Source organism: Saccopteryx leptura, chromosome 3 (assembly GCF_036850995.1).
Source record: "Saccopteryx leptura isolate mSacLep1 chromosome 3, mSacLep1_pri_phased_curated, whole genome shotgun sequence".
NCBI lineage: Eukaryota > Metazoa > Chordata > Mammalia > Chiroptera > Emballonuridae > Saccopteryx > Saccopteryx leptura.
In genome coordinates this window covers 287,594,433-287,612,000 of record NC_089505.1, presented here as the reverse complement: position 1 = coordinate 287,612,000, position 17,568 = coordinate 287,594,433, and the positions used below count along the sequence as shown (strand labels likewise).

The 17,568-nt window shown below is 41.3% G+C and overlaps 2 protein-coding genes across 3 annotated transcripts in view; one reads left to right on the top strand and one right to left on the bottom strand.

The window, feature by feature from the left end:
* The window catches only part of RBKS (ribokinase), a 106,235-nt gene extending 94,208 nt beyond the window's left edge, over positions 1 to 12,027 (bottom strand). Inside the window, exon 1 of the mRNA XM_066378626.1 lies at positions 11,877 to 12,027. Within this exon, the coding sequence (XP_066234723.1) occupies positions 11,877 to 11,965 (89 nt within the window). The 5' untranslated portion in view covers positions 11,966 to 12,027. The remainder of the gene's footprint in view (positions 1 to 11,876) is intronic.
* Positions 12,028 to 12,303: 276 nt separating this feature from the next.
* The window catches only part of BABAM2 (BRISC and BRCA1 A complex member 2), a 394,176-nt gene continuing 388,911 nt past the window's right edge, over positions 12,304 to 17,568 (top strand). For both annotated transcript variants that reach the window (XM_066378625.1, XM_066378624.1), the window contains exons 1-2: positions 12,304 to 12,454; positions 15,742 to 15,892. In XM_066378625.1, the coding sequence (XP_066234722.1) occupies positions 15,765 to 15,892 (128 nt within the window). In that variant the 5' untranslated portion in view covers positions 12,304 to 12,454; positions 15,742 to 15,764. The remainder of the gene's footprint in view (positions 12,455 to 15,741; positions 15,893 to 17,568) is intronic.

The window sequence follows — 17,568 nt, the reverse complement described above, 5'->3', positions numbered from 1 at the left end:
CTGAGTTCGCTAGCTTGAGCACGGGCTCATCGGGTTTGAGCAAGGCTCACCAGCTTGAGCCAAAGGTCGCTGGCTCAAGCAAGGGGTCACTCAGTCTGCTGGAGCCCCATGGTCAAGGCATATATGAGAAAGCAATCAATGAACAACTAAGGTGCCACAACATAGAATTGACACTTCTCATCTCTCTCCCTTCCTGTCTGCCTGTCCCTATCTGTCCCTTTCTCTGACTCTCTCTGTCTCTGTCAAAAAAAAAAAAAAAAAAAAAAAAAAGAAAGAAAGAAAGAAAGAAAGAAAGAAAAAAAATGACCTGCATAGTTCATTCCATTCCTCTGCTTCTTTTGACTGTGGCACTAAGTGATGTTACAAGGGAGAGTGGTGGCCTCCACTACAACGTCACAATAGATTAGTGTTGATTCTAAAAATCGTATTAGTACTTCAAACTCTTTTCATAGCCAATTTGCTATGCCTGGCAAGTTCTTTCCCTGCTTCTGTGCTGAGCTTATCCACTTGCATCTTTAAAATTCAACCCAGATGTTATTTCCTCTAGGGGTCCTAATGTAACAGCGTGGGTTAGTGGCCCTCCTTGCCTCTGCGTTCTAGCAATCTATGCATGTTCCTTTCAAAGCATGTAGCACATTCACGTCTGTGTCTCTACGGCCGAAGACTGTCCCTGTTTACATCATGTGTCAAATAAACATTTGTTAAACTATATAATAAATTAATTATGCCAAGTACCATTTCTTGAGTGTCTACCATAAGACAAATAATGCACCAAGCACTTTATGACCACTAAATCACTTAATCCTTACAATGCTCCATGAGAAAGTTATTATTTCAATCACCATTTTACAGATAAGGTGAATGAAAAGTAGATTAACATACCCAAGTTCACCAAGTAGAAGATGGCAGAGCCAGGATTGGTTGGTCTGATTCCAAAACTCATTATATTATTATTTGCAATGTCCTTAAAGCTCCTTGGACCTATCTAGGTTTCATTTTTTTTTTTTTTTTTGTATTTTTCTGAAGCTGGAAACTGGGAGAGACAGTCAGACAGACTCCCGCATGCGCCCCACGGGGATCCACCCAACACGCCCACCAGGGCGACGCTCTGCCCACCAGGGGGCGATGCTCTGCCCCTCCGGGGCGCTGCTCTGCCGCGACCAGAGCCATTCTAGCGCCTGGGGCACAGGCCAAGGAGCCATCCCCAGCGCCCGGGCCATCTTTGCTCCAATGGAGCCTTGGCTGCGGGAGGGGAAGAGAGAGACAGAGAGGAAGGAGGGAGTGGGGGTGGAGAAGCAAATGGGCGCTTCTCCTATGTGCCCTGGCCGGGAATTGAACCCGGGTCCCCCGCACGCCAGGCCAACGCTCTACCGCTGAGCCAACCGGCCAGGACCGGTTTCATGTTTTTATAAATTCTTTTAGCTATCAGCTTTGGAAGAACACTGGAGTTTTGCAAGCTGAACTAGATGCTAAGATAGAAGGGCCAAACACAGTGCTCCTTTCCCTGGAGTTCAGAAGAGTTAAGTTGATGAAAAGAATGTTCTCAAATTTAACTTTTCTTCTTAAACCCTTGGGCTCACTACTTTGTGTAAATTACACTTTAATAGAAGAGAAAATGTAATTTCATGTGTATATATGAATATAGTTAACTTAAGCTAAAAATTTATGGTATTCCACAAAAAGCATCATGACTTCCTTATGCTGTACAACTTTAATGAGTTTGATAAACAGTATTCTAAAGAGTAGTTTATTGTAAAATAACATGTTTGAAATGACTCTAAATACATCAAATTCACATTAAATGTGAATGGATTATGTTCTCCAGATACAAAACAAGAAAAAAATTATAGTCATAAAAAAGTATAACAGAACAAACCAATGAAAGACTAAATCCAGCTGTGTGCTCTTTGTAAGACACACACCTAAAACATATGAACACATGGCCCTGGCCGGTTGGCTCAGTGGTAGAGCGTCGGCCTGGCATGCAGAAGTCCCGGGTTCGATTCCTGGCCAGGGCACACAGGAGAAGCGCCCATCTGCTTCTCCACCCCCCCCCCCTCTCCTTCCTCTCTGTCTCTCTCTTCTCCTCCCGCAGCTGAGGCTCCATTGGAGCAAAGATGGCCCGGGCGCTGGGGATGGCTCCTTGGCCTCTGCCCCCGGCGCTAGAGTGGCTCTGGTCGCAACAGAGCGACGCCCCGGAGGGGCAGAGCATCGCCCCCTGGTGGGCAGAGCGTGGCCCCCTGGTGGGCGTGCCGGGTGGATCCCGGTCGGGCGCATGTGGGAGTCTGTCTGACTGTCTCTCCCCGTTTCTAGCTTCAGAAAAATACAAAAAAAAAAACCCCCAAAAAACATATGAACTCAGAAAGTTTAAAACAAAAAGATATACCTGGCAGATATCAACTAAACTAAATCTGGATAGCTTTACCAATGTCACTCAAAGTAAAAGCTTAGAGCAAAAAGAGATAAAGATTACTACTAACTTTAACGATAAGGTTAAATTGAGCAGAAAAAGTTCTAAATTCTGCTCAATGTAATTAGTTCTAATTCTCATACAACTAATAATGTGTAATAGCAATATATATGTATATATATGTACACTCACATATAACTATGAGAAGTTAACAAATTTACCACCATGGTTGGTAATTTTAACACAATTCCTTGAGTAATCGATGGATCAATGAGACAAAAAGGCTGGTCTAATGAACATATATAAAACAGTTATGGCTAACACCTATCAAGTAATATTTTTTTCTAATGTATACATTGAACATTTACAAAAATCAACCAGGTACTAGGCTATAAAGTCTCTTCAAATTTCAAAGATTAGTTTGTTTAGAAAGTATTTTCTGAACTTAACAGCGTAAGTTAGAAATAAATAATAAAAAGATAAATAAAAAACTCCATCTATAAATTAAAAAATGCTTTCAAATAACTGATGAATCAAAAAAGACATCATAATGGTATTTAAGAAGTAGTGAGGCCCTGGCCGGCTGGCTCGGCAGAGCGTCGGCCCAGCATGTGGAAGCCTCGGGTTTGATTCCTGGTCAGGGCACACAGGAGAAGTGACTGTGCTTCTCCACCCCTCCTGCAGACATGGCTCAAATGAACAAGTTGGCCCTGGGCACTGAGTATGGCTCCATGGCCTCACCTTAGGCGCTAAAACAGCTCAGTTGCTGAGCAATGGAGCAGCAGCTCCAGATGGGTAGAACATCTGCCCCGGGGGGGGGGGGGGTTGCCAGGTGGATCCTGGTTGGGTTGCATGCAGGAGTCTGTCTCTCTGCCTCCCTGCCTCTCACTTGGTTAAAAAAAAAAAAAAAAGAAAAAAGAAAGTAGTGAAAACTAAATTATAGTGGTTCACCACCCTCCCCCTCCAAAAAGCACACAGCATGGAATTCTTTTGTTTCATAAGAAGAGATTCTTTTCAGCCCTAGCTGGTTAGCTAAGTCAGTTAGAGTTATCCTGAAACACTCAGGTAGTGGCTTCGATTTCCAGTCAGGGCACATACAGAAGTGACCAATGAATACACAACTATGTGGAACAACAAATGAATACTCCCCCCCCCTCTCTCTGTCTCTCTAAAAATCAATCAATTAAAAAAAAGAAGAATTTTCCCAAGAACTCCACTTTCCAGGTCTTGTCAATATGGGAAAGCTGTCAGTATCAGGGTTTGCTTGTAAAGGACCAGAAAACGAGTGCTTGATTCATGCCCTTTTTTCTTAACTAATGTTTTCAACTATTTTATCCCCTAAATATTTTTTAACCTCTTTCTTTATCCCTATTGTGCTGTCCTAGTTCAGGCCTTCATCATCTTTTGTGAAGACTAGTGCTTTACCTTTCAAATGGGTCTCCTTGTTTTCATGAAGAATGCCTTTGATACCTTCGAAACAGTGCTTTCTTTTAAATCTGCTTTTGGCACCGAGTTAGCTATGTGAAATACAAATCTGACCACATCATTCCTATCCTTTGAGCCCATCACTGGCTCCCAGGGCCTAGAGAACAAAACCCAAGCACTTTTGCATGGCTAATAAGGGCTCTCATCAACATCTTACATCTGATGTTCTACAGACACAGTCAGCGGTGGCTGTCCCCAGCACACCCCAGGCATACCCACATCCATGACTCCCTCTTCTCTTTTGCTGGGCTAGTACCTGCTTATTTTTCAAGGCTTGACTCAGGAGGCATTTCATTCAGGAACATTTTCTGGGCTCCCTCCGAACCTGAAGGTACTTACAACATTGTACATTGTAGTATGATCTATTTTTCTGTCTGCCTTCTTCCTTGGACTGTAAGTTCCTCAAGAACAATGTTTTACTAATTGCAGCATCCTAGAACTTAGTGCAGTGCCAGTATTTCAATACTATATACAAGTAATCAAAATATTGGAGCAACTTTCATCACGAAGCCTTCCTTATCTAGATCTCCCAATATAGACACTAGGACACAAAGAGCTGGCAAAGGGAGAGATTATACAGGGACTGTTTAGTAATACCACACAGTACGTGCTCTGTCATATGTAATTTACTTTTTTTTTTTTTTTTGCATCTTTTCTGAAGCTGGAAACGGGGAGGCAGTCAGACAGACTCCCGCATGCGCCCGACCAGGATCCACCCAGCATGCCCACCAGGGGGAGATGCTCTGCCCATCTGGGGCACCACTCTGTTGCAACCAGAGCCATTCTAGCACCTGAGGCAAAGGCCATGGAGCCATCCCAGCGCCCGGGCCATCCCTGCTCCAATGGAGCCTCGGCTGCGGGAAGGGAAGAGAGAGACAGAGAGGAAGGAGGGGGGTGGGGTGGAGAAACAGATGGGCGCTTCTCCTGTGTGCCCTGGCCAGGAATCGAACCTGGGACTTCCGCACGCCAGGCCGACGCTCTACCACTGAGCCAACCGGCCAGGGCCTGTAATTTACTTTTTAACATATTTTCTTTGAAGAGACCAAAATTAGCAAATTTCCCATGAATTATTTCTCTTGACATTAGGGAATTCAGTTGACAGAAACATGTTTAACAAAATACTAATTTAAATATTGATTGGTAACCAATAAACAACTTTCAAGACTGGTTTAAGGAACAGAAAGAATAATAAGGGATATCATATTCCTCTAATATTGGGAAATCATACTTTTGGAACCAACATTGCTTTGGCTTTGGCTTTCCTGAAATTGTGACTGCAAAAGATTTTTATCTTCTAAATATGACAAATTAAGAGGCTTCTGGTGAAACGCAGGTGAGAGGGTAAGTATAATATGTCAAACACATTCTAGGTACAATATAAAAATTTGGCTGATATTTTTCTCTTTTCAAAACAATTTTTTTTGTAACATAGGTCCAATGTTTCATCCATTTTGGATCTAAAAGCTTCTAAATTTACTTATTCCACTATCCAATTAAAATCTTTTGAGAACTAAGCAATCATTTCCTGACTTGCCAAGGATTAAATATGGATGCTTGGCTGAACATTTAGCCTTATGACTACTTCACCTGGATGTCTAATAGGCACCTCAAATTTCACACGTCCTTCCTAAACTCCTGATGTTGCCCTCTCCCTTTCCAACTTGCTTTGCCTGCAATCTTCTTTATCTCAGCAAAGGTAACTTCCCCTTCCCCTCGAAGAGGCCACAGCATTTGGAGTAATCCTTGACCTATCCTGTCTGAACTCCTCCGCAAATCCTGTCAGTTCTCCATTCAAAATACAATCAAAAGATGCTCACTTCTCCCCACTTGCAACGATTTCAAGCCACCACCATTTCTTGCCTAGATCACTGTGATATGACTCTGAACTGGTTTCCCTGCTTCTGCCCTTGCCCCTTGTCTTCCTTCAGTCCATTTGCACATACTTCCCAGAGTGATTATATTAAAATTAAGTCAGATTATGTCACTCCTCTGCTCAAATTCATCAGTGGATTTTCATCTCATTCAGGTCAGGGTATGTCCTAATATCCTTTAATCATCAATTTTCTTCTTCAGCCACACTGAACCCCTTGTTGTTCACTGATGAGGCATGGTCCCACCTCAGGGCCTTTGCATATGGGGAAACCCCAGGCATCTGTATGGTTTGTTTCCTTTCCTCCTTTAGCTCTTTACTCAAAATCAGCTTCTCAGTGAGGCTTTCTTTGGCCAATGATCTAAAATTACTAGTCCCATCCCATTTTGTGCTTTATTTTCCTCCTTAGCATTTATATAATGTACTATGTATTTTACTTATTCCTACTGATACCGTCTCTTCTGTAATGAAGATACTGGGATGTAAGTTCCATGAGGCAGAGATTTTTGGCTGTGTGTTTCATTACTTTATCATTTGCACTAGGAAAGTATCTGGCACATAGTATAAAATCAATACATATTTGTTGAATGAATAATTGAAAAAAATTTGTGATATATGTTATAAGAAAGATTATTAATGAAAGCATGATTAACCAAGGCCTGTGAGCCTAATGTCTAAAAAAGATCATTTGTTATTGGGGTTTTTATCCACAGCTTCATTTAGGAGTGTTCAGGAAGAAAGAGAATAATGATAAATACAGTTAACTATTAAATAACGTCACAATTTGCCATGTTAGATGAACTAATGGTTTTTTAAAAATTATTAGTACAGAGCTTACTATTTATTCATAGCAGACTAAAATTAGAAAAGAATAAAAAAGTTGCTCATTGATTGAATTAGCAGTGTCTGGCACACAGTAATGTAATACATAACATGAGTTGGACTTGGATGCCGTCCAATAGGGCTTAGTTACTGAAGTAGGTTTATTTCTAGTGATTCTACAGTATACGCATGGGTGTCCAGACTGGTTACGATTAAACTTAGGAATAAAATAAGGAATAGTAATGACGATACTATCTTTAGACCTGAAAATTATAAATCCTTAGTTATTATTCCTTATCAGCTTACAAAGTAAACAGTTAATGAATGTATAGACTACAAGCTCTCAAATAAACTGTAGATGAGAAGGGCAATAAATAGTAGCGTTAGAGGTAGAATGATATAATGGAAAGATAAAGGTTGAGAAACCTGGTTCCAGCTTTCACTAATTGGCTGTGTGACTTGGGGTGAATCATTCAACCTCTCTCAGTTATCTCACCTGTAAAATGTGGAGGATGGACTGAAAGGCTTCAACGATCCTCCAAGCTTTATGTATTATAAACCCTAACTTTATTTTATTTTTTTGAGAGAGGCAGGGGGAGAGAGAGAGAGAGAGGAACATTGAACTGCTCCTGTATGTGCTCTGACTGGCGAATCGAACCAGCAACCTCTGTGCTCTGGAAGGACGCTCCAGAGCTATCTGGCCAGGGCTTAACTTTCATTGATTTTTAGAGACAAAGAGAGAGAGGAAAGGAGAGAGAGGGGAGGAGGAAGGGGGAGAGAAGGGACGGGGAAAGAAAGCATTTGCTGTTTCACTAAGTTGTGCATTTTTTTGTTTGCTTCCCATTAGTGCCCTGACCGGGGATTGAACTCGCAAACTTGTTCTTTTGGGACTTTGCTCTTAACCAAGTGAGCTAACCAGCCAGGGCCTTATAAACCTTTTTGATTTTAAGCTTAACCACTGTGGTAGGCAGAATAATGTCTCCCCTACTCCTTACCTTGCCCCAAGGATGTCCACGTCCTAATCTCCAGACCTTGCTTATATGTTATGTTACATGGGAAGGGGTAATTAAGGTTGCTAATAAGATGCCTTAGCATAATGAGATTATCCTGAATTATCTGGGCCCAATATAATCACAAGAGTTCTTATAAGGTAGAAGAGGAAGGCAGAAAGAAGTGTTAGTGTCAGAGTGATGCCATATGAGAAAGACTTGACTGAACAATTGCCGGCTTTGAAGATGGAGGGAGGGGCTATGAGTCAAGGAATGTGGGCAGCCTCTATAAGTTGTTTAAGGCAAGAAAACAGATTTCCCCTAGAGCAGTGGTAGTCAACCTGGTTCCTACCGCCCACTAGTGGGCGTTCCAGCTTTCATGGTGGGTGGTAGCGGAGCAACCAAAGTATAAATAAAAAGATAGATTTAACTATAATAAGTTGTTTTATAAAGATTTCTTCTGCCAAACTTAGCGAAAATCTGACATAAAGTACTAGTAATTATTATTATATGCTTTAACTTGCTGTAACTCTGCTTTATAAATTTTACAATATAAAGTAAAGTTACTTCCCTACTTTATAAATCACCATTACTGTGGAACCAGTGGGCGGTTAGAAAATTTTACTACTAACAGAGATACAAAAGTGAGCAGTAGGTATAAAAAGGTTGACTACTCCTACCCTAGAGTTTTCAGAAAGGAACACAGCCCCATTGACACTTTGATTTTAGCCCAGTGAGATCTGTCTCAGATCTCTGACATCCAGAACTGTATTAACTTTGTATTGTTTAAGCCATTAAATTGGTGATGATTTGTTATAGCAGCAATAGGAAGCTAATATAATCTTTTTTTTTTTTTTTTAAACTGACAGAGAGAGAGTCAGAGAGAGGGATAGATAGGGATAGACAGGAACGGAGAGAGATGAGAAGCATCAATCATTAGTTTTTTGTTGCGACACCTTAGTTGGTCATTGATTGCTTTCTCATATGTGCCTCGACTGTGGGGCTGCATCAGACCGAGTAACCCCGTGCTTGAGCCAGCGACCTTGGGTCCAAGCTGGTGAGCTTTGCTCAAACCAGATGAGCCCGCGCTCAAGCTGGCGACCTCGGAGTCTCGAACCTGGGTCCTCTGCATCACAGTCCAACACTCTATCCACTGCGCCACTGCCCAGTCAGGCTAATATAATCTTGATATATATCATAACAAGCAAAGCTGGACTCAAGTTTATCACAGATTCAGGATTTTAACTAAAAATCCTATAGTCAGGTATTTTGTAAAGATCTTCAGAGGCAGAAGTAGTCAGATACCATGAGAAGTCATGGGAGAGAGTTTATAGGGGGATATATAATGAGATTTTAAAATTCTGATATATACTAACATGGACACTCCACCCTCCCCAAAGTTAGAGTATTCATTTTAGGAAGCACTAGAATTTTCTTTAATGTCTTGATGGTCAAGCTTCACAAAAGCTTAGTTTAAAAGAAACTGGATCTGAATTTTAACTCTGACATTGTTATTTAGGTATACTACTTGGGAAAATTGTTTAGCTTTCTTACTCTTCTGCTACTTCACCTATAAAAGTATGGTAAAAATTTAGCTAAATGGAGTTTTTAGGAATGAATCATTTTAGATGTATGAAGGTTTATTCCTTTGTGTAACTGAACTTTCAATATATTTCATGGAACTATATCTAAAATGAAACACATGCCCTACTTTATATAAAATTTAATGGGGCCTGACCAGGTGTGGCACAGTGGATCGAGTGTCGGTCTGGGACGCAGAAGACCCAGGTTTGAATTGCCAAGATTGCCGGCTTGAGTACAGGCTCATCTGGTTTGAGCAAGGCTCACCAGCTTGAGGCCAAGGTCGCTGGCTTGAGCAAGGGGTCACTCGCTCTGTTGTAGCCCCCAGTCAAGGCACATATGATAAAGCAATCAATGAACAACTAAGGTGCTGAAACAAAGAATTGATGCTTCTCATCTGTCTCCCTTCTTATCTGTCTGTCCCTATTTGTCCCTCTGTCACAAACACACACACACACAAATTTAATGGGTACCGTATTACCTTTTCTTGAATATAGTCATATTATCATACTAACACTAATTACTATAGTGGACTAGAAGAATGATGTGCAAGACAGCAGTCAGCACACCATGGCCTGAAGGCTATTTTTGCAGGCTTGGGGTATAGGAATACTTTTTACATTATTAAGTGTTGTTAAGAAAAAGATTATATGACTTAGATCCTAAATATTTAGTCTGGCCCTTGACAGGAAGGTTTCTGACTCTTGCTCTATAGAAAGATGTGTAGGCTTCTTCATCAAATATCCACAATTATACTGAACATTATGCTTTGTCACCAAAGGAGACACATCTATCTTGGCACAGTATCTGACAATGTAGCGCAAATATTTGTGGGAAAACAAAGGCTACCTGCATTTAAAATTCTTGCTTGTTGTTACTTTCCTATTCACTTTCAGGTTCTGGCAATCACTGTATCTGCCCCTAGCAGTCTTCACCCTTTCTACTCTCCACCCTTCTAACTTTGGACTGGAAGTTTGAGCCTGTAAATATTTTAAGCTACATAAGATTAAATTGGTTAATGTGAAGACCCTAGAACTATTTTCCAGATAAAACGCAGGTGGTTTGGTGACTTATTTTGATTGCCCCAAGGCCTTCTTATTTATTTCTGGGTTCTCTGCTATCCTTTGGAAGAGCAGGACAGACGAGGTCTTATTGTAGTATGCTTGATAATTTTTAATCTTATTTATTTCCTTCTTCTCCAAGTGAGAGGAGGGGAGATAGAGACAGACTCCCACATGTGCTTGGACCAGGATCCATATGGCAACATATGGATCCATATGCCCATCTGGGAACATGCTCACAACAGAGCCATTTTTAGCGACTGAGGCAGGAGCTCCACAGAGCCATCCTCAGTGCTGGTCTTACACGCTCATACCAATCAAATCATGGCTGTGGGAGGGGAAGAGAGAAAGAGAAGGGAAAAGATGAAGGGTGGAGAAACAGATGGTCACTTCTCCTGCGTGCCCTAACCAGGAAACCAACCCAGGACATCCATGCTGGGCTGATGCTTTACCATTGAGCAAACTGGCCAGGGTAATTTTTGTTTTTATAATATAAAAATAGCATTGTATTTGAAAATCTATTCTCTAAAATATTAAACTGAAGCAACCTGTGTGGTAGAATTTTCTTGGAATTTTGGATTTTTTTTAAAACAGTGAATACTACCTTTTTTTTTTTTTTTTTTTTGTATTTTTCTGAAGCTGGAAACGGGGAGAGACAGTCAGACAGACTCCCGCATGCGCCCGACCGGGATCCACCCGGCACGCCCACCAGGGGCGATGCTCTGCCCCTCAGGGGCGTCGCTCTGCCGTGACCAGAGCCACTCTAGCGCCTGGGGCAGAGGCCAAGGAGCCATCCCCAGCGCCCGGGCCATCCCCGCTCCAATGGAACCTTGGCTGCGGGAGGGGAAGAGAGACAGAGAGGAAGGAGGGGGGGGGGGTGGAGAAGCAAATGGGCGCTTCTCCTATCTGCCCTGGCCGGGAATCGAACCTGGGTCCCCCGCACGCCAGGCCGACGCCCTACCACTGAGCCAACCGGCCAGGGCTGTAGAAAAGCCATTTTCATTAAAAAAGGAAAGCTCTCTCCATCTAATCTTACCAACCTACCTCAATTATCTTCATTTAACATTTTATTTCATTATTTGACCACTTTTAAAAATCGTTGCAAATATAGTTTATGGTTTTTATTTTGACTTACATTGAGTTGCCATGGTTACTATTATACTGTAAAATAAATTGTCAATATGAAATACTGAAGGGATACCAACAATCAATATGGTGAAAGGTGACTGATCGCCCTTTTGACCTCTGCTCCTCTCATTTTATACAAGTCCAGACGAAGAATACCCAACCTGGATAGTATGCTGGGCCACAAAACCCTTTGCTTCACTTAAGTCCTCACAACTACCCACTGAGGCAGGCGCATCACATTCTTGGGTTAAAATGACGTGGCCAAATTCACTCGGCAAGTCAGGACACAGGCTCAGGGACCGGTAAGAAAACTGGAGGTCTTTGGAGACGCTTCTAGTACCATTACAACATTCATTACACGGTCACCTGACAAACTTGTCCTACCTCCTCCGCCGCATCAAGGCCCACGAAGGGCTGGAGAAACCTGTAGCTCACACCAAAAGCTAACACTCTCCACCCCCGAAGCCCCGGTGTCACGACAGAGAGAAGAGCACAGTCCGCCCGACTCTGCGTACGGGCCCCAGACTAACCTGACCAGGTCGGTCATGCAGGAGCCCACCACTACCACCGCCGCCACCTCCTCCTGACACTGCCTCCCAGGATCCCCAGACGCGGCCATTGCTCAAAGATCTTTCCAAACTGGTGGCTGCCCTTCACCCTTTGCCCGACCCCGTAACTAGAGACGCCAATCTACGCTCCCTAACTACCCGGGCCTTCCAGACGCGGGCGGGTCGCCCATTTGAGTGCCCGAAATAACCCCGCCCTCCGACTGCCCCCAGTTCTTCCAGGGTTTATCTCCCGGCGCCTCCTCTCGTATAAGGCCCTTCTGATAGTTCCAGACTCTGCATTGCTCGCTGCGCACGAGGAAAGGGCTGGGGCAGGAACTTTCAGGCACCACCGGGACGGCCTTTCCGAGCGCCGGGCTCGGTGAGGCCGGGGGCGCGCACGCCACCCGGCTGGGCCGCAGAGGGGGCGGGGCGGAGCGGACGTCCGGGGGCGCGCACGCATCAGTCCGCGGTGCGCGCGCAGGTCGGTGCGTCGGTCGGGGGCGCGCTCGGGTAACCTGTACCCCACGTAGTCGCCGGTTACCGAACGGACTAAGTTCCAGGTACCTAGACTGGGGCTGGTGTGGGGAGGTTGGATCCCGAGCTGCACTGGTGGTGCTGAGGATCATGGTTTAAATATGTACAGAGCTCGCCTCCCCTTCCCATAGAGAAGGCCCCCGTTCTAAAGATGCCCTGCTCATCCCCATCACGCTGGTCCCCTCAAGAACGAGACCCCAAGGCCAGGAGTTACTATTTCTTCTTATCTCGCCCGCCCCTTGGCCCTTGATAAACCTGACTTCTTTCTTCCCGCTCGATAAAGGGATCATAAAATTTGAAAGAAGGGGAGTGCCCCTTTATAAATGTCTCCTGGAATGTGGTGGTCATTATTTGGGTTTTATCCGGCTTGTTTTTTTTGAATGCTGCTCCTTGGAGAAATTACTTCCCCAGTGTAACTTCCCTCGTGCGCTGTATGACGTTGACGTGATGCAGCAGGACGCTACCCCTTTCCGTTCCATGACGTCAGCAGGGCACATGTTTCCGTATTTGTCATCCTATCTTAATTGCAAGAAACTGGACCGACGCTTTTGACGTCTTTGTATTCCCCAGGCGGCCGATCAAAGGACCTTATGTGACCTTATATTGAGGCAGCAGACACCTGTTAAAATTGTATTTCTGCCGTTTCCTTCTGTAATATGTCAAAATCAGGAAATACAAATTGCCTAACTACCATTCAAGGGAGGCTGGCCACCATAAATTTTTGCCTGTCTAGGATCTATTACAGTGCTGAGATGTGTAAAAGCTACTACTGGGGGGATGATGCCCCCAGCTGTGCCCCTGGCTCAAAAGGACTGCACCAAAGGACCATCATCTATTCTGTGACCTTTGATTTTGGAGTATTTTTTACCTCTCCTTTACAGAAGTCACAGCACCTCACAGTTGAAACAGATATTAACACTGCATGAAATCTTGAACTGTCAAACAATAGTATGTTGGCTGTTCTGGAAACAAAGAGCGAAATTCATTCCTTCAGGTGTCATTCTAAGGTCATGACTGTTGCTGAAATGGAATGGGTTGTTGTTGTCACCTGAAGTATAGTTTGGCTTCTGGTGCAGGTTTGTTACCTTTAGCATTTGACTACAGCAGTAGTCTAATTAGTATCAAGTTGTAAAGCCATCATGAGTTTAAATTCATATGCCATTTGGTCCAAGTTTTACAAGCTGTGGACTTAAAAATTCACTTTGATGTTTGTCTCTTTGGTGATTAAAGTTATGTTGTTTTGAGAGGAAGATGAGACTAGTGGACTTTGAGGGAGATCTGAATTTGAATTCTGATCCTTCTGCTTGCTAGGTTGGTGACTTTGAACAAGTTACTCAGTCTTGCTGAGTATTAGATTTCTTATCTGTGAAATGGAAACAACATTCACCAGAGGACAGGTTTGTTCAGGGGAAGTAAATGAAATTACAGATAGAAGTGGGAAATACAGTGCTGAGTAGATGTTCAGAGTTTTCTGGTTCCCTTTTTCATAGAAATGAGAGATAAAATTGTAATAGATATTTCCTATAATTATAATTATAGGAAAAATATAGAAGAATACTTTTGTAATGTAGGTGAGACCCTTTTTTTCCCTAGATAAGTATTTTTATATTTGCATATATCATCCTTTCAGGAACTGTGACATAAGTGTTTAGATAAAAAGGTGGAAATATTGCAGAATAGAAAAAAAGGCTTCAAAATGACAATATGGATTACTATTACTTTTCAAAGACATTGTGAAAGTTAACTGTATCATCTGTAAAGTGGGCATTTCTTACTGCCTAGGGTTGTGAAGATAACTACAATCATGTATATGGAAGCTCTTCATAAGTGATGTGTTATATAATAAAAAGGCACATGATTTTTATGATTGATAATACCATGCATTAGATGTTTATTCTTACTTTGTGATGACATAATGCAATGGTGGAGGGAGGTCATCTGTTAAGTGGAAAGAAGAGCTTGTATTTCCAGAAAGGATGATTTGGTACTAAAGTACAAAGTTTTTACTGACTCAAAGATACTTTTGAGTGTCATTACCCAGAAGGGTCCCAGTATTATTATTTTCTGAAAGATCACTGCAGTTCTTCCCTTTATTACTGTCTGAGATTGTTCTAACTGGAACTAGTTTTCAACATTTATTTTAGCAGGGACATGTAAGTCCTCATATGGTATAATATATGGAAACTAGAACCAGAACATCATTTACTTGTAACTTGTGGGAAATTAATTGCTTTTGATGTGGGATTATCCTTTCAGATTGAGGAAGAAAATGATCCTTTAAATTGACTTATTCACCTCTGAAAGTAGAAGCTTGCACTTAGAAATCTATTGAGGAATTCATGTACTCCCTCCTCCAGCTCCATGGGTTTCCAAGTAATTTAGATATGATTTATTGGTTTTACTTTTATATTTTCAAGTTTAAGAACTTCTTAGTACCTTATAAAGACTTTTAGATCCATGTTAGTGTTGCTGAATATCTGGATAAGTGTATGTTTTCATGATTTACTTGTTAAGTAGATTTTTGCTACATCTATTCCTCAGATATATTATCCTTTACCAAATTTTTTGAGGGCATATTATCTTCTCTTCATACCTAGATATTTCTCTAGCTTTTGTCTCCTTATTCATTTATTTATTTATTTTAATTGATTTTAATTTATTGTGTTACATAGATTCTAGTGTTGTCCCGAATGCATCCCCCCTCCCTCCTTATTCATTTATTTATTTAAAAATGTTCATTGGGTTTTTAGTTTGTATTATAACAGGTGGTTATAATACACTGTATAGAAACAGTAATGAATAAAAACTATATCAGAAGAAAATAATTTCTAGTAAGTAACAATTACAAGCAGGATATACTTGTTCTAGGTTTTTATGTAGTATTATCAGCCAAGTTCTTACTAACAGAGGGAAGATTCCTAACCTAATGGCATGTGGGTTTTGTGTGTTAGAGGGAGGGGATTGTCAGCAAAGGCTTCTTAAGGCCTCAACTTGAAGTAGAACCTGCCAGTTGTAAGACCTAATGGGACAGGTTTCAAGGGAGTGTGGCAGTGTAGACATCAGCTTTGGAAAGAAGGAGGGAATTGGATTTCAAGGGTTGCCTCTTCCTGAAAAGCAGTGCTGTAGTTTATGATTTAAAAAGGTGAGTAGCAGAGAGATGGTTTCGTTAGGAGAGGCTGCTTAAGACAGGAAATAAGGTATTTATTCATGCAAGAGAAACTTCTGTGCACTGCGCCAGTTTTCAGGAAGCTTGTTATGTGTAGTATATGTAGTTCTTTTGGATACTATGATCACCATTCTTTCCTTCTTTCAGTGGTGATTTGCAATCAAGTTAAAATGTCCCCAGAAGTGGCCTTGAACCGCATTTCTCCAATGCTTTCCCCATTCATATCTAGTGTGGTCCGCAATGGAAAAGTGGGACTGGATGCTACAAACTGTTTGAGGATAACTGACTTGAAATCTGGGTATGTAACAGAACCAATCCAACCTTTACCTTTGACAAGCCTTTTTTTTTTTTTTTGTCAGACTCATAAAAATTGGCCACAGAAATTTATTAAGTCATGATCTTGTGATACGTTGATTCAGTTGGTATTGTCCGGTTCTTGACATTTTGTTTTGAGTTGTTTTATTTCTGTTGTGGGCTATTGCCTTATGATCATCGCTTTATGTTTTTAGGGGAGAGGGCATGAATCTTTGTTAACAGTGTGCATGTTGTGTTTGGCAAGTATATTTTTTATCCACTGACTAGTTTTCTAGTTATGTCTTCTATAACCCAGTATGCACTGTAAGAGTTGGGTTTTGAGATTCTGAATTTGATATCATTTGATAATCTTTCCTAATAGGAAAATTATAATAGTCCCAATGAGTCATTTTTCATAATAGGATTGAAATGTAAGATTTCATGCCTTCAGAAGTTGCATTAAAAAAAACTCAACCTTTAGTCCTGGCCAGATAGATTGGCTGGTTTAGAGCGCCATCCTGAAGTGTAGAGGTTGCTGGTTGGATCCCTGGTAAGGGCACATATAGGAGCAGCTTGATGTTTCTGTCTCTCTTGTTCTCTCCTTTCCTCTCTTGCTAAAATCAATACGTAATAAAAAAAAACCTCAAGTTTTTATTTTGAAAAAATTTAGGTTTATAGAAAATTTTCAAAAATTCTACAGAAAATTAACACTGTTAACAATACTGTTAATTTTTCTATAAATCTTGAATTTTGCCAGTTTTCCCATTAATGTCCTTTTTCGGTCCAGGATCTCCAGGATATAAATTGCATTAAGGTGTCATGTCTTCTTAGTCTTCCCAATCTGGGACGATTCTTGTCTTTCACGATTTTAAAGATAGCACTGGTTAGCTATTTTGTAAAATGTTGCTTAGTATGGGTTTGTCTAATTGTTTCTCTTTATTAGAGTGAGAAATGTATTTTTTTTTCCCAAGAATACTACAGAAATGATGTTGTACCATTTTCAGTGCATCACACCAGGGAGCACATGATGTTCATATGTCTTGTTACTATTATGCTAAGTTTGACTGCTTGGTTAAGATTATTCCAGGTTTCATCTCTAGCAAGTTAAGTGATTTCTCCTTTGTAATAAGTATCTCGTGGATTGATGCTTTGAGACTGTGTAAGATGTTCTGTTTCTTATCCTAATTTTGTCCATTGATTTCAGCATCTACTGATGGTTCTTACCTGCAGCTATTTTACTTTGGTGCTTGTCTAAGTGATTTTCTTTTTCCCTTATTCCTTCTACATGTACTAATTTCAATTCTACTGTAAAGAAGTGCCATCCCATCTCCCTCAATTATTTTCTTATTCAGTTATTTATTTAGATTAGTATGAGTTTGTAGGTATTTATTTTATCCTACGGGTTATAATCCAAATACTATTTCATTTATTTTATTGCTCAGTTGTTCTAGCTTTTGTCATTGGGAACTCTCAAGTTGGCTTTTTGACACATCTCCATCATTTTTAGCACTTTCTTTCTAGAAATGTTATGTTCTTGATTCTCTGTAGCTTTTCTTTTTAGGCTCTTTTGCCTTTTGCCTTCTACAAATCTTGCTTTTTTTTTTTTGTATTTTTCTGAAGCTGGAAACGGGGAGAGACAGTCAGACAGACTCCCACATGTGCCCGACCGGGATCCACCCG